Genomic DNA, 16,319 nt, shown 5'->3' on the forward strand with positions numbered 1-16,319 from the left:
AACATGACCTATCTTGTATTCACCCCCATAACAAACTTCGTCTCTGTCGAATTGAGTATTGTTCAAAATCCAATAATGAACTCTCGCCACTCCAAAACTCCATATTGATGGTTTGAATTCCACTTTTTTTATCAACAATGGTAAACTGCGGTCTATCAGCATCTTGGTCAGATACCCCTATAAAATATCCTCGTGAATCAGTAATGGACAAACCAGCTTCCTCGACATAATTAATATTGTAACTGTCGATATCTTTATATCTTGGGGAATTATTAATCGTTGTTGTCCAAGGATACACTTTTTGTAAAGCAGACAAATCACTTTCTGATTTGGACTTGATAGAACTACCGATCATGTCACGAAGTAATGAATCATCTGTCATTGACCAGCACTTTTCCAAAGAAATCTGACGTATTCCCAAGTAATTGCGGCTCTGATCCAAATGACCATTGCTCAACCAACCCACAAAATCAGTTAATAGTTTCAAAACGTGCAAATGTGATTCCTCTATTGACTCGCCATATTGAAAAAACAAATGGGTGAATTGACAGTGACGAATAATAACACCGGCTATTTCACGGGTAGTAGAGTCAATATTGGGTCCCACTACTACCTCATCAACTAAAGTGATTCGTTTTTCCATCAAATGATCAGTATACAATACTGGTGAAGAATATGTTTCTGGATCAAACTTTATGAGATCCAATATAGAAATATCAATAATCAAATCAGTTAAATTTTTGAATACTTTTAGCAATTTTCCACCAATACGGCCCTGATACAACTCCCATCCACTTTGATCAACAGTTGATTCATTGTTCCTTCGTATATATCTAATTGTAAGTTTGGCAAAATTTGAGGCATTTTTAGAAATAGTTTCCAATAATTTTATTGTATCCAAATATGCGATTGTGAATGGATTATTTAACAATAGGACCAATTCAGTTAATTGTGAGAAAGTCCTAAATTGTTGAATGAGTGGTCGAATACCTACTAGAGACGGAAGATTCCCATAATCCAAAAATAAGTCCAATCGATTTAGTTTAGGAACAATTCTCAAGAATTGTGGAGAATAGATTAAAGTTTGGGCATTGATTGCTAAGTAACGAAGATTGGCAAGTTCAAAATTACTCATAAAAACCGCACCTTCTCCAATATCTAACACTTTCAAAGCCGTTAGATTGGAAAAAAGTCTTATGCCTTCACCATTTAAGAAAGAATTGTCACATTCCAAATAGTTCACAAATCTTGTCATCATTAAATATTTTCCGTATCTAGATTTAAACATTTTATCATCGAATGTATTCGTCTGAAAACTTGTCCAAGTTGTAGCTGCTCTTTCACATTGCTCAATATTATTCACAATCAACTCTTTCATAAAATGTTGTTGGATTGTTTTGGTATCGCTGAACAATTGTTGTGATTTGGGAGATTCCAACACGGCATCAACTTGATTTGTTCGGACTAAACTCAATGATTGGAATAATATTGGAGCTAACCTTTTCCGGAAATATGTACATGTTGAAGATAATGCTAAAATATCATGATAAAGAGAACCTATTCTAATATGGTTCAAAATATAGGTGTATTTAGGGAAACCAATTAATGATTTGCTATTATTGGACCGTGGTGTCACCTGATCAGTGCATAAATAATCAATGATTTTGTTTAATATCTCGTCAGGGAGTTCTGTCAAACTCAGAATACGTGGTAGTGATGATTCATTGACTGGTAAAGTTTCCTCATTCATAATTTATAAATCAACATGAATTGACTAGGAATCAAGGGGGGAAGAAGAATACATGTATATGTTTGATTTGCGAAAATTCTGTGTTTGATTGCGGTACCGAACTTCTTGGTGTGGTTCCTGGCCATAGCGAAAACCTAGAGAGAAAGAAAAAGCGAAAAACTAATTACCCAAATAACATTTAATATACATATACAAATAGAAATATAACAACAATGTTCCCCTTGATTATAAATTAATTAAAATTAAATAGTTTTCATTTTTTTTATTTTCCAATTTACATTTAGATACATAAAATCTACTTAATAAATTGAAAATAAAAACCGAAATTCATTAAAAAAAGGGGAAATATTGTACAAAAGAATAAAGCATGTTAACCACCTTAAACTTTGAAACCTCTAGATCTTCTTCTACCTCTAGCTCTTTCGAATTTTCTACCTTTGGATAAGATTCTTGGAGCTTTACCTTTGTGTGGACCGAAACCAAAGTGTCTAACGGCTTCTCTGGAGTTTCTTGGACCTCTGACAATCAAAGTGTTTTGACCTTTTGGAGCTCTTAGAGCTAATTGATCCAAAGTAATGGCTTCACCACCATTCTTCAAGATTCTGTCTTTAGCACCGGCAGTGAATCTCAAAGCAGCAATAGTGGCCTTTGGGAATTCCAATAATCTGTTGTCATCGGTAACGGTACCAACAACGACAATGGTCTTTTCAGCAGCACCTTTTTGTTTCAAAGCTCTAGAAATTCTAGAAACGGAAACTGGTGGTCTGTTGATTTTAGACAAGAACAAAGATTTCAAGATGACTTTGTTGAATGGAGCATCAGTACGACCTAAAATAAAAGACATTGTTAGTACGGTATTCCATATCACTTCTGCTCAGAAGACGCACAATATTCACTTGAAAAGTGATAAAGTACTCGCAGAATGGTTTCAGACTATCAATATATGATAGCAGAATTGGTAAGTGATGATTTCACTCACACTTTTTCTTCCTCAAAATGTACATCCAAGGCATACTTGTTACACTGTATAGATGCTGCTCGAGTCTCTATGTTTTCGCGATAGTCTCTCTACTATCTTAATAGTAGACCTTAAACCGAGTATACACAATGTCTTCTGCCCAAGGACTTATACAATTTGCTAAAACCAGTCACTCATTGCATAAAGCATTGAGTTTTCTTTCTCTTTTCTTTTCAATATGGAATGCATCCCTTAGTATCAAGGGAATATATTACAATAAATATCATTTGTCTTCTTGTAGTTGGAATTTCTGGTGTTGAGTTACATACGAGCCAAGAAGGAGTACAATTTGACTAACAATTGCAAGTAGACGTTGTCTGATTTTGGAGCGGTTCTGTGACCGGATCTAACGTGTTGTTTACTGGTGTGATCTCTACCCATTGTTGTTCTTGATAATGATGATAGTAAGAAAAGGTGTATGGAAATTGAAGAAATGCTAGTGAAAATTTTTTGTTTTCTAAGGGAACAGTGCCCGATGCGTGTAGTATGAACAGTGAAAAAAAAAAAAAACAGCTATAACTACTGGAAAAAAAAAATCAAGCTCAATTCGCACAATATCGTTTTAGGGCTATAGCCCTATTTGACTGAGCCGCAGATATTACCAAACAAGTAATGTATTTGAGATACGTTATTAGACTCAGAAGTCCCGCACAGTACAAAGTAGAACAAAACGAATCTAAGCACCGTATTTGCCATTCTCCAAACAACAACATCCTCACGATAAAGATCAATGGCTCAACTAACTCCTATACGAGGGTTTACCAACACTCCTGTAACACGATCGATATGTATGATATCGACTGTTGTGCCGATAATGCTATCGGTGTTGGCTATAAAATATGTTGTCAAGTTTGCTATCGATCCTTACATCATTCAATACAACCAATTCTGGAGAGTGGTGACTTACCAATTATCAGTAGTCAATGAATCAGACTACTTGATTACAGTATTATTATGGTTTCAGTTCAAAGTTTTAGAGAGATTCTACGGATCACGGAAGTATTTAAGTATTATAACATTGTTCACTGTTTATAATGCGGTTGCATGCCTATTTATCATGAGTTTAGGGCAATTATTGCTTTATTACATATTATTTGTTATCAAGGTTTTCATTATGGGGTATGATCAAGGTAGCATTCATTATAATGTAACTTTTTTAAATGAGATAATACCAGGACCATTGGGTATACTTTCGTCTTTGTATGTGTGTTACGGAGCAAACATCCCGGTATCATACTATTTCAAGATATTATTGAAGGATCCAAGAAATGCAGATCAACCTGAGACAAGCTCTCCAAGTAAGGAATTAAATTTGACCAATCTTTTTCCTATACACATATTATACACTATTTTGATACTAAACAACGGGTTGCGTTCAATAATTCCATGTCTAGTTGGTTTATTGATTGGAAAGTTGTATGTTTACGAATTGCTCCCTGGTGGATCATCGTGGTTGTTATCAAATACAGTATTCCGGTTGTTTATAAACCCAGTTAAAAGAGCAGGCGTATGGCTAGAGGCTGTAAGGAGAAGACTTTCTATCAGATACGAAAGATTGAGCAGTGGCGACTCGCAAGAAGCACTTGAAGAAGAAGAACTTAATGAAAACAACGACGAGCCTGATGATAATGATGAAATTTTGGATGAGACAAGACAACAAGAGAACCAAATCAGAGCAGAAACTCCGGTTCGACCTTTGGGTAGTCAATTTCTCGACACCTTCAGAACGTAATGCATTTTATGTACACATTAGTATTGTTATTCCTAAGTAACCAATACACAAATAAAGATATAAATTACTCTATCTAACCTAATTTGCTTTAGCTTTTTTTCTTCTTTCTACGTCCCAATTATACAATCTAGCAGTATTGACTTCCATTGTAGTTATATTCTCTTTCAAAAACTCTAAATCTTCTTTGACAATTTGTAATTGTTCTTGGTTCTTTTTCAATCTCTCATTAAGTAATTCGGTGGCATCTTCTAAATTGTACTCAAGCATAACCTCGGCACCAAGCCATAAATACACTGAATTTAGATTCTGAACATCAACTGTAGCTTTACTGTATAATGTATCATTAAGCTCGTAGTTTGTGACCATCTTATCATCACCTTCCTCTTTTCTTTGCTTTATATGTTTGATCACATCTAAGTTCTTTTCTATATCAGGGATTTTTGTTTGCAAGTCAGCCAACTGTTGCTTTTTCGATGCCTCCATATATTTATATTGTTGTAATCTTTGTTGGAACATGGACATGGTGTTATCAAATTCTGTTTCTGGGTTTTTGATCACAGTTTCTACTTTCTCTATGAAAGGAGCCTCTGGGATACCACGAGGATTGGTTTTCTTAGGTCTAAGTTAGGTTAGTATTAAAGACATGTTAATGATTGCATATTTGTTTACATACGCTAAAAAGTCAGCCATTTTATTGTTGTGCTTTGTAAGTTGATTATAACTCTAGATTGTCCAAACAGTTCTCAAACTATATTTTTGATGCACGAAATTTCTGGAAATTTTTGGGGAGCAATTTTTTTTTGCTTTGGAATCAATTTACAAACAATTCTAATTATTTCAACAGATAAACATATACTCAGTACATAGTATCAATTGTTACATTTCAAACTGTAAAACTATATAATTCAGGCTAACCTTTGTAGGCCCCATAGCAAGCTTCGTTTTGTTGCTTTCTCAATTCAAGAACATTCAACACGGATTCAGCTGCTTTGACACCTGAAAGAGCCATGGCTCCAAAAGTTGGTCCCATTCTGTTAGACCCGTCAACTTCAGCCAATTCCATACCAGCAATGACCAAACCAGGGACAACTTCTCTAGTACCTTTAACAATAGCGTCTTCTGCTTTGTTCATGTCGAGACCTTTCATACCACCCAATTGGAAATTGGAAATTGGTTCTGGTTCTTGCAACTTGGAAGTGGTAATTGATGGCTTGGTGAATCCAGCAGTAACATCTCTTGGAGCTCTACCCAATTGTTCTAATCTTTTAGCAGTAAAAGCACCAAAAGGTCCATCGTGACCAGAAGTTGACAAAACAACATTACAATTAATAGTGTTTGGATCCATACAAGATTGGGTATCGTGATCCAATTGAGCCCAATTAACAACTACACCAGCAATTCTTTGCAAATTTGTAGCAGGATCTTTTCTTGTAATCAAATCTTCAACGGCAGTGGCATTGAACAATTTGATGTTTGGAAATTGCAAGACTTTTGACATCAAAGTCGACATAAATAAAGCTGCATGTTTAACAACAACATAATCACCTTCATCTTCATAGTCAAGACCCATATCGTCTAAAAACAAATGAGCGGGTTTTCTAAGTACCATAGCAGAAAACAATTGACCTCCCAACCAGCAACCACCACCTGGTGAAACTGAAGCTTCAATAATAGCAATTTTCAAATCAGGTCTGTTCTTGCCTAGGGTATAAGCAGCAGACAACCCTGCAGAACCAGCACCAATAATAACAATGTCAGATTCAGCAAACTTATCTAAATCAGCAAAGTATCTTCTAGTCATGGCACGAGAAACTGTTGATTCCCTAATGGGTGCAAACTTGAACTCATTCCAGTCAGCAAAACTAACCTTACCGTTTTTAGCGTCAGATTTTAAGTTAATAGCTTGTTGAGTAGATTTTGGATTCAAATTGAAGCTTTCAACTGGAGCAGTTTGTAACATTGTTGGGGGAGTCATTTTTATTGATTGAGTGGTTTACATTTCAAAAATTGACAAACAGGAGGCAATAACAGCTCTATTTATAGTTGAATAAAAATGTCTGGTTTATGGTTTGTGCAGCTTTGTAAATGCATATTCAATGGATACAATAAGCAATCAATTGAAGATAACGCTTTTTATTGTATCCCCTCCGGCCCCTTGTAATCCTAAATAAACTCGACATTGGTGATCTAAGTGCATAGTGAGGAGTAGATTGGCAAGCTCGGGGGAGAAGGGAAAAAAAAGGGACAAAACAATTGACAGTTAAAAGTCTTGTAAAAGAATATCCCCTAAAGCATATTCACTTAAAATGTTGAAGTTATATTTGAAACTCTATGTATTATTATGCTCTATAAAAGACAATAACGAGAAAAACAAAAGCGATTATTCATTTTTATCAATAAACCTCTTAAAGTACCTTACCCTGAAATCTCGGATGTTTTTCTCCTTCAACCCGTTACTGGTTATGCCCTTATATGATTCATCTCTTTTGACGTATACTAATAATCTTCTCGACCATTGGTTAAACAGTTGTTCTAAACAATGCAACAATTCTAACCTCTCGTGCTGAGGTATTTGTGTTTCTTCAAAATTGTCATTTGCTGTAGGCATCCAAAATGCTAATCTACCACCAACTGGTAATCTCTCACTGGCAAACTGTAACAAATCTTCCAATAAATTGGCCAACAGATACGGTTTCTTAGGTGGAATAAATTCACGTCTTAGATATGCAATTTCCCCATCAAAAACGTCATGTTCACGTCCAGCTGCTTTTTCTTCGTTCTTAGCACCCAACACACGAAGTCCCTCTCTGACACCATATGGTGGATCACAAACAATTGAATCTATTTGAAAATCTTTACGGAGGGCATTATGAGTGAAGTCCATTGTCAATACGTCAATAAAATTGCCAGAGGTACCATATTGTTTGAAATTTGATTTCACATTTTTGTCATTACCTCTACCATTAAGCATTCTAACGTCAATATCAGATCCAATAGGGTATCCTCCAAAATGTGCTGCTGCCACTAGGAACGAACCAGTTCCTGTGAATGGGTCATATGTGATTTTGCCTGGTGCTATTTGTGCGAGATTGCAAGTAACCAACGATAGTTCGGCTTCAAAAGACGTTGTTCCTATGTAGTTTCTCTTTTTCAAGTCATAAGTTTCTACCAATCCGTTCGATCTCTCACTCAATTGAAGTTGTCTTGTAAACCAGATGTGAATTGGAGATTCACTTTTGGCTCTATCGTTGTATTTATACTCTTCCACAACCGTAAATATCTCATCTGGATTTTTCAAATCTATTTTTCCTTCAAATGGCAAATATGAAAAGGACTCGATAATCCTGACTTTTCCCTTGTTGCTGGGTCTTCCTCGAAAGTTCTTAAAGTCGAATTTAAAGGAAACATCTTTGTATTTTTCAAACTTGTCAGCTGACTTTGCTCGAACATCTTCATGAAGCTTATCGTAAGTCTCCCCATAACCCCACAACTCGTAAATTCCAAAGGACATAACGGATCTTGAAATCAATTGACGGGCTTGCTCATCGTTTTCCAAGGAAACCACTAAAAATGTAGAATCTTCATTATGACTTGATAAATCCACATCTATATTGTATAAATCTGCTAATGCTTCTAACTCCGCTATCCTAAACTTAGGAAATGTCAGAGCAAGGTGTATAAGGTAGTCTTTCATTATAGGGTTGGCCAAGCTCAGGTCCATCGCATGGTATATTTTTTCATAGAGATTTTTTTGTGTCGCAAGATCGAAAAAAAGAAGTTCCAGATTTGATTTCACCATTTTATACTAATATAACGCTAAATATACATAATAGTCATGGCATCGAGCTATTAATTACTGGATAAAAGGAAATTCAGGATCATACCCTTTTTTTATCAGTTGTACCTACAAGAATGGTAATTTTGGTCGATAGTTCTCTGGTGCTACCATCTGTAAACTATTTTCATGAAAACTTTGATGCTTTTTATAAGGTAAAAATTAAATTTCAATGAATCTATTCATTTTTATTGATAAAACAGAAGAGCCATCTACACACTAAACAGATATCTAAGGGAATTATCCAAATCAAGTCAATGCTAGTTTACAACAAGAATATTATGAATTCTCAGAATAAATAAAGTAGCCATAAATAGTATGAGCTGGCTCTTCTAGATGTGCGTGCTAAATGGAGAATTATTTGCCACTACACTGTAAAATGGCATATGACAGGTCGTGTAAGTTTACCAAAACTATTGTCTGACTGGAAAAAAGGAGACTGGCAGGCAAACACTTCTCTTAAAAAAAACCAGCATTAGGTGAAAAAAAAAAAAAGAGAGAACTACATTCATCGGTCATCAGACATTCATTAACAACCAAGTATTTGATCCAAATAACATACGTCCTTAGAAGTTATATAGCATTAGGGTGTGTTGTTTTTATAATCAATAAAAGGATTAGTTTATTTTTTTTATTTTAATTGTATTATTCGTTAAAAGTAGAGTATATAAATAATGTCACTTGAAGACGACGAAGCCCTTTTCGAAGATTTATATGGAGACGACGAGAAGCAAGAGGAAAAGCAGGATACAGTCCAAAAAGAGGTAGAATCCACAGAAAAGGAAACTACTGTTGTCGAAACAGCTTCTGCTACTGAAAATGCTAGTTCTGCTGAAGTGGAAACCACAACTGAAGGTGAATCAGAATCTGTCCCACCTCCACCTCCACCGCCAATTCCAGCTAGTGGAGATGTGAATGCTCAATCTAATACAGCTCAAGATAACGCTACATCAACTGCACCAGGATCAGTTCCAGCTGGAATGCCTCAATTTCCTTTCGATCCTGCTCAATTCCAACAATATGCTGCTGCAAATGGTCTCCAATTTCCAGGAAACGCTAATCAACAAAATTTTGGTGCAGCTGGAGGAGTCCCACCACCGCCACCACCAGCACCTACTGCTAACGCTACATCTGCAGAGTCGGCTGGAGGACCTTCAAGAAAATGTTTTATTGGTGGTCTTTCCTGGGATACCACCGAAGAAGCATTGGTATCTCATTTCCAAAAATATGGTAATATTGTCGATTACACGATTATGAAAGATAGTGCAACAGGCCGTTCCCGTGGGTTTGGATTTTTGACATTTGAGGATGCTAAATCCGTGGATGCCTTGCTCAAGGACAGACACGTTTTAGATGGGAAATTGATTGACCCCAAGAGAGCTATTTCAAAAGAAGACCAAGAAAAGGTTGGTAAGATATTTGTTGGTGGTATTGATCCTATGGTTACTGAAGAAGAATTTGACAATTTCTTTTCACAATTTGGGAAAATTATTGATTGTCAATTGATGATTGACAAAGATACTGGAAGATCCCGTGGGTTTGGATTTGTCACCTATGATTCTCCTGCTGCTGTTGACAAGGTTTGTGTTAATAAATATTTAACATTAAAGGGTAAAGCCATGGAAGTTAAACGTGCTGCTCCAAGAGGACAACATAATCAACAAGTTATGATGCAACAGCAACAACAACAGCAGCAGCAACAAGCACAACAGCAAGCACAACAACAGGCCATGTATCCATATGGTTCTTATGGATTCCAACAAATGAATCCTGGTGCTATGAACCCTGCTATGAGTCAAGAGTATATGAGATACTATCAATGGTTTATGTATCAACAAGCCCAAGCTGCTCAACAACAGCAGCAACTGGGAACTCTGGCATCTCCAGAAGCACAGCCAGCACAGCCATTGAATCCACAACAACAAGCTGCAGAAGAAGAGTCTGAAAAATCCGACGAACAAGCTAGACCTGCCATTCCAACTGGTCCAAAGAGAGCTCCACCAACCGGCCCCTCTTATAGAGGTGGTGGCAGAGGCGGTGGAAGAGGTGGTTATAGAAGAGGCAGAGGCTACCATCCATATAGCAGAGGCGGACGCAGATAAAACAAAAGAACATACGAATGAAAAAAAAAAAAAACCGAAGTTTCGGTGAAATAAATAGGTATATATATATATGAATATTACAAAGTATATGTATCTATTTCCTTTTCTTACTTGGACGAGCATTCTTAGCTTTTCTCTTTTCTTTAAGCAATCTAGCCTTTCTAATCTGTTCAGTAGATTTGATTTCTTGTTGAGGGGTATGGAAACCTTTAACATTAACACCAGATTCAATAGCCTTTTCAACCTTCTTCTTTTGTTTGTGGTAATCATCTCTAAACTTGTCTGGTAATTTAGGTGCTCTTTGTTGTTTATGTTTGAAACGTTTATTAGAATCGTCTTCAACAGTACTTGTTGGTTTAAGGTTTCTTTGTTTTCTCCATTCATCAAACTTACCTGACCTGAACGAAGCAGGGATTTTCGTCCCATTTTCTGAAATAATGTATTTTTTGTCAGTAGATTTGGAATTAATATATTTTCCTTTCTTTTTATCCCATCTCATGACTTGTTTATTGGTTTGTATTTTATCATCATTATCCAAATCAAATGTAGCAGCTTGTGCTTCATTGGCAAATGAAGTACTAAGTGATAATTGCTGATCTTGAATAACGGAAGCTGGAGCATAATGACTGAGGAAGAACTGTGGGTCTCTAAATGATTTCTTTTTATCGGCATCTTCAAAAGCTTCTTGTAATTCATCTTCATCAACACCATAACCATTTTCTCCATCGGCACGTAATATTTCATCTTCAATACCGTGAGTTAACCCAGCTAATCTTTCCTTAGCTAACAACTCTTTACGTTCTTTAGCCTTACGTTGAATAGGTGCTAATTGACGTCTTCTTCTATTCATAAATTCAACAAGACTTTCATCACTACCTTTAAGTTCAAATACCGTTTGCTTCGAGTTTCTATCTTGCAACTTGGCTAAAAATGCATCTTTCTGCTTTTCTAAATTTTCTCCAAATAACAAATGTTGATCATCCCAAGAACTCTCTATAATTTCTTTACTTCTCTTTAACGATTCTTGCGATGCAGGTTGTCTTGTTCGATGATAGAGTTTCTCCCCCTTGGCAGCAACATCTTTTAAGACTTTGATTTCATAATTATTTCGTAACAAATTTTCGTAAAGTTCTTGGAAAGTTTCGAGATCTACTCTAGGTACCGACCCTAAAACTAATCTTTCAGTATAATTCACAACTGGTGGTATGAATGTACCTGTCAGTGATTTTTTCAACATTTCCACTTTTGCTTCGTGCATTGATGTGAGCAAAATCTTCTTACCCAAAAATAATTCCAAATCCAACAAATAAGGTAATTCCTTTTCATTTACTATCGAGTAAGCCCAACCTTTGTTACCAGCTCTTGCAGTTCTACCAACTCTATGGATGAAAATCTTTGACGATGCGGGTAAAGTGAAGTTTATAACATTGGCCAAGACGGGAATATCAATACCTCTAGCAGCAACATCAGTGACTACTAATACATTGGTTAATCCTACTCTGAATTGATACAATTGATTCTTTCTGGCATGTTGGTCCAAAGTACCGTAAATGTATGACACCAAATATCCAGCATCTCTAAGCAATTTGGTGACGTATTCGACATGATGCTTAGTTGGTACAAATACAATAGTCGAATGTGGCGATGGTAATCGATTTGCTGGAGGTAATCTTTCCTTCTTAAACTTGTATCTTTTCTTACCTTTTTTACGTTCTTCATCGTCGTCGTCATCTTCAGAATCTGAATCAATTTTTCTTTTATCCATATCTTTCAATTTTTTGATTTGTTCTTCTGATCCTAATGGCATTTTGATAACTTCTTGTAAAATGTACAATAAGTTTGCTTCACGTTCATTTTTCTTGGTGGTGAAATATGCCATTTGTAATTGATCTGATATTTTTGATTCAGCATCTAATCTGACTAAAACTGGGTTGGTTAATCCTGCTTTGGCAAAATCGACCAATGATCTTGGCAAGGTAGCGGAAAATAACAATGATTGACGATTACTTGGTAATGATGCCAATAATTCATTTAATTGTTCAGCAAACCCCATTTCAAATAATCTATCTGCTTCATCAAATACAATGTATTGTACTGTCATTAAATCGTACTGCATTTCTACTTTTAAATGTAAGAATCTCCCTGGAGTACAAACAATGATATCAGGTTTTGTCATCATTTTCGAAAAATCTTCTTCCAAAGAATCCCCACCAATTAAAACAATTGACTGCAAATTCGTTCCATGACTGAATTCTTTCACTTGTTTATAAGTTTGTAATGCCAATTCTCTTGAGGGAGATAAAATGACTGCTCTCACACCACCAGGTTGACGCAGTTTTAATCTTTCTATCAAGGGTAACACAAATGCTGCAGTTTTACCGGAACCAGTACGTGCCATACCAACCACATCTCTTCCTTCCATAATAAGTGGGATGGTTTTCCTTTGAATTGGAGTTGGTTGTTTATAACCTTTTTTGGCAATATTGGCCAATATAAACTTGGTCAAACCAAATGAGGCAAATGAACCTGCTTTGGCCTTTTTGGCAGTTGGATTATTGTTGATGAAATAACTGTTAATCTTAGAATCATCATCGTCATCGTCGTCATTGTTGCCTTCGTTGTCAGAAAGTTCCAAAGATGGGAAAGCTTGTGGGTTTGGTTTAGATTTCTTTTTCGGTGGTGGAGATGGCTCTTTTTCATCATCCAGGGGTATTATTTCGTCTTGGAAATCTTCTCCTTCATTTGAAGAACTATCAGAATAATCATCTTCATCTTTCAATGCAAGTGATCCTGCAATATCAAAGGCTTCGTCGTCTGACATTGTTTGGAGTAGAGATGATAATTGTATCTCATCTCAGGTATGCGTAGGTTTTTTTTCCTAAAAAAAAATATTCAACCTCATCGTTGGAGTTGAAGGGAGAACACAACCAAAAAAAAAAGTCGCGAACTTCGAATGTCGGACATTATATGTCAAAAAGTTACCAGTAGTTTCGTAAATTGATGATTTGCAAATCAACAAAATCTTTGTAAGCGGTTTAAAACTAACAAATAAAACTTATAGATAATTGATGGCACCCAATAAAATAGCTGTTGAAGAAGTCTTAATTTTCTTCGTTGTACAAATATCTCAAGTTTCAATATCGATAGTGAAAGACTGTGCAATTGCCGTTCCAAAAAATATATTGTTTAGAAGCCGCAAGTGCAGATTTCAAAGAAAAACCTTCACTAAGGTTGGCAACAATTAGCACATGCAATACAATGTTTACTTTTATAACCATTATTATTTGGTATGTGGATTGGTCAATCAGGTAGCTAAATATAGGAGTAAAATAATAATTCACATATGTTAGGTGTAATAACCTGTCGGTTCTAGAATTGATTCAAAACAATTTCTTCCCGAGTTGTTTAGTGTAATATGCGCTTGTTTAGTAATAGCACCAGGTGCACCATTTCTTTCATGTGCTTACTAACTTGTGATAGTTACACTACGTATACCCAGTTGTTCAAATTATAGAAACCTACAACCTGTGAAAAGACCCAAAGACAATGGCGTTGTTGTTGTTGTTGTGAATATGTTGATAGCCCGTAGTCACTACTGCCGAAGGCTTGCAGATGCATCTCCAAAAAACAAGGAAGCACGCCTGAATGTTTTTCCTGATTTGGCAGGTTTTTTGAACAACAACAAGGTGAATAGGTACGTCTTAATTGCCGAAAAATTTTGCACAGTCATAGTCAAACAGTTTGGACAAAACCATCAAAATAAGAACCAGCTTGCATTAGGAAGAATACGGACAGGGTTATAAATGATAATCAATGAACGCAAATTCAGTGATGTCATTTCACCAACCAGGGAAATATTTATCAATTGTGTTACAATGGTCGTGTTTAGGAGTTAAAAAAACAATTATAATTCACTTACATTTTCTATTAGTGTTTTCATATATTTAATGTTTTTCTGGATAGAATTTGTTGGGATTGTTACAGAATAATGAAGAAGAAGTATAGTGCATGAGTAGAGGCGGGAAGGTGCAGTGCATTAAATAAAAAGCTGAAACACACAAGTTTAAAATAAATTACCTACTAGAAAACACCAATATGATATTGTGTTGACAACAGAATTTATTTTACAATCAAACGCCAAAAAAAAAAAATTCAAACTTTCAATGTAGGTTTTCTTCAATTTTAAAGCCAAACCATAACAACACTAGCACATCCGGATGCTTGAACTTTTGAAAACTCTTGTTAAAACAAAATACATGCATTCGCCTTGTAGTGCATATAACTACAACACACTTTAGTTGTTTCATCTCAAACTAAAAGCTACTGTAGAAATGAAAAATAATAATTTGAAATTTAGATTGGAAAACAGAAATAACTAAACGGGGTGAAATATAATTTGTCAACATTAAGCGAACTTAGCAGTTGGGGTCAAGTCTTGGCACTTGGGTTATCATTCCATTGCCTGACTCCTATTTATACAAATCATCAGAATATTAACAGAATAAGTGTTGTTGATGGCTTTTTTGCAACCATACAAAGAAATCCAGCAAGCAACATCAGGCAACAAAGCAACAAAGGAGAAATTCTTTGTGTTTGACTTCTTGGCTTGCTTTTGGCGAGAAATAAAACCGCTGATCACGTCAACAATTGGAACACCTCAAAGGAAAACTTATAAATTAACTCTTTAGGCATTATTATTTTTCTGTAGGAATATTTTTACACTTTATGCTTGGAGTTTCCTAAAGATTTGCTTTTCTTTTTACATTTTTGCTAGAATTAGATAAAGCAGAATCTAAACTTATTAGGCTGGGAAAGATGTATGCATAGTGGCGCCTTGAATGAAAACAATAAGATACACAAAATCAAGCAACATCTTGGTTAGGAAAAAGAAAAGGAATATGTAGAAGGTCTTTTAGTTGGATAAAACAACAAGAAATTCACCTTGTCAACCATGAATTGAAGAAAGGAAAAGCAATAATAATATGAAGCAACTATAATTGTTAATCTGTTGTTAATTAAAAGCTTTTAGGACAATTCCTATTTGAGATTCACTAAAAAAAAAGTTATTTCTTTTTTTTATTTTGGCTTCGGTTAGAATATTAAATTATCGAACCGATTAAACGAATGTCATTTGAGAAAACCTAAAACCATAAACTTTTTTTTTGAAATTTATGCACGCATTTATTTCTTCCTCTTCCTAGAATGATACAATATAGTCTTTTAATTACTCCATCCCATTTTGTCCTTTATTGAAATTAAGCAATGCATTGAGCCAAAGATTTGCGGTTTTATTTAAATAGGGCCAATCTTTCGCCAATGTAAAGATATATCCTCAATATTATTTTGAAACACAACACAATCAGCCCAGGATGTAGAAAGAACATTTATTGGTTAATTGAACATGTCAAGTCATCTCTTTTGTAAAACCATATGGAGGAAAACGCTTTTTCTGATTATACAGTTGAATTTAGAATACAATGAATTAGATTTAGCATTTTTTTATTGTAGTTTTAGTTATTGTGTGCATTGCTCAAAACAATTGTTGTAGTGATGAGGTTAGACTTGACAGATTAATCCGAGTTGTTTATAGTAAAGATTTTAGTTGATTGATATTGAGACCTCTCGAAGCTAATTCCATTATGATAGAAATTTTTTGTGAAGTGGTAAGTACATTACCCAATACTGAAAAGGAAGCATTTCAATTCAATAACTGTAGTAGTACATTCAAGATGATAACTGTTTTTCAATCAGGTGGTTTGTAGAACAAATGCCATTGGTTTGATCCATATCGGACTTTAATAGCTGCAGGAACTTTCTCAACAGATACTATCCAAAACGGTCCATCAGTCCCATTAATATATACATGTTTGTGTATTTGTAGC

General features: G+C 35.3%; 8 protein-coding genes across 8 annotated transcripts; 2 read left to right on the forward strand and 6 right to left on the reverse strand. All coding sequences in view use genetic code 12, as the record gives it.

Moving 5' to 3' along the window:
* Positions 1 to 19: 19 nt before the first annotated feature.
* CAALFM_C305090CA (uncharacterized protein) lies at positions 20 to 1,750 on the reverse strand (the record flags this gene model as incomplete). Its single annotated transcript, XM_718098.1, has 1 exon — positions 20 to 1,750. The coding sequence occupies one exon, from the start codon at positions 1,748 to 1,750 to the stop codon at positions 20 to 22; it is 1,731 nt and encodes a 576-aa protein (XP_723191.1).
* A 379-nt stretch (positions 1,751 to 2,129) lies between these two features.
* RPL18 (60S ribosomal protein eL18) lies at positions 2,130 to 3,149 on the reverse strand (the record flags this gene model as incomplete). Its single annotated transcript, XM_019475326.1, has 2 exons — positions 2,130 to 2,578; positions 3,038 to 3,149. 2 exons carry the CDS (start codon positions 3,147 to 3,149, stop codon positions 2,130 to 2,132), a joined length of 561 nt encoding a protein of 186 aa, XP_019330871.1.
* A 349-nt stretch (positions 3,150 to 3,498) lies between these two features.
* On the forward strand, positions 3,499 to 4,500 carry CAALFM_C305110WA (uncharacterized protein; the record flags this gene model as incomplete). Its single annotated transcript, XM_718102.1, has 1 exon — positions 3,499 to 4,500. One exon carries the CDS (start codon positions 3,499 to 3,501, stop codon positions 4,498 to 4,500), a length of 1,002 nt encoding a protein of 333 aa, XP_723195.1.
* Positions 4,501 to 4,578: 78 nt separating this feature from the next.
* On the reverse strand, positions 4,579 to 5,190 carry CAALFM_C305120CA (tubulin-binding prefolding complex subunit; the record flags this gene model as incomplete). The annotated part of the gene is made up of 2 exons (XM_019475327.1): positions 4,579 to 5,119; positions 5,174 to 5,190. 2 exons carry the CDS (start codon positions 5,188 to 5,190, stop codon positions 4,579 to 4,581), a joined length of 558 nt encoding a protein of 185 aa, XP_019330872.1.
* Positions 5,191 to 5,410: 220 nt separating this feature from the next.
* On the reverse strand, positions 5,411 to 6,475 carry THI4 (thiamine thiazole synthase; the record flags this gene model as incomplete). The annotated part of the gene is made up of 1 exon (XM_718104.1): positions 5,411 to 6,475. The coding sequence occupies one exon, from the start codon at positions 6,473 to 6,475 to the stop codon at positions 5,411 to 5,413; it is 1,065 nt and encodes a 354-aa protein (XP_723197.1).
* A 405-nt stretch (positions 6,476 to 6,880) lies between these two features.
* CAALFM_C305140CA (tRNA (guanine-N2-)-methyltransferase) lies at positions 6,881 to 8,299 on the reverse strand (the record flags this gene model as incomplete). The annotated part of the gene is made up of 1 exon (XM_718105.1): positions 6,881 to 8,299. The coding sequence occupies one exon, from the start codon at positions 8,297 to 8,299 to the stop codon at positions 6,881 to 6,883; it is 1,419 nt and encodes a 472-aa protein (XP_723198.1).
* A 710-nt stretch (positions 8,300 to 9,009) lies between these two features.
* On the forward strand, positions 9,010 to 10,437 carry CAALFM_C305150WA (uncharacterized protein; the record flags this gene model as incomplete). The annotated part of the gene is made up of 1 exon (XM_718106.1): positions 9,010 to 10,437. The coding sequence occupies one exon, from the start codon at positions 9,010 to 9,012 to the stop codon at positions 10,435 to 10,437; it is 1,428 nt and encodes a 475-aa protein (XP_723199.1).
* A 94-nt stretch (positions 10,438 to 10,531) lies between these two features.
* CAALFM_C305160CA (putative ATP-dependent RNA helicase) lies at positions 10,532 to 13,258 on the reverse strand (the record flags this gene model as incomplete). The annotated part of the gene is made up of 1 exon (XM_718108.1): positions 10,532 to 13,258. One exon carries the CDS (start codon positions 13,256 to 13,258, stop codon positions 10,532 to 10,534), a length of 2,727 nt encoding a protein of 908 aa, XP_723201.1.
* Between the last annotated feature and the right edge of the window lie 3,061 nt (positions 13,259 to 16,319).

Source organism: Candida albicans, chromosome 3, assembly GCF_000182965.3.
Source record: "Candida albicans SC5314 chromosome 3, complete sequence".
NCBI classification, from domain to species: Eukaryota; Fungi; Ascomycota; class Pichiomycetes; order Serinales; family Debaryomycetaceae; genus Candida; species Candida albicans.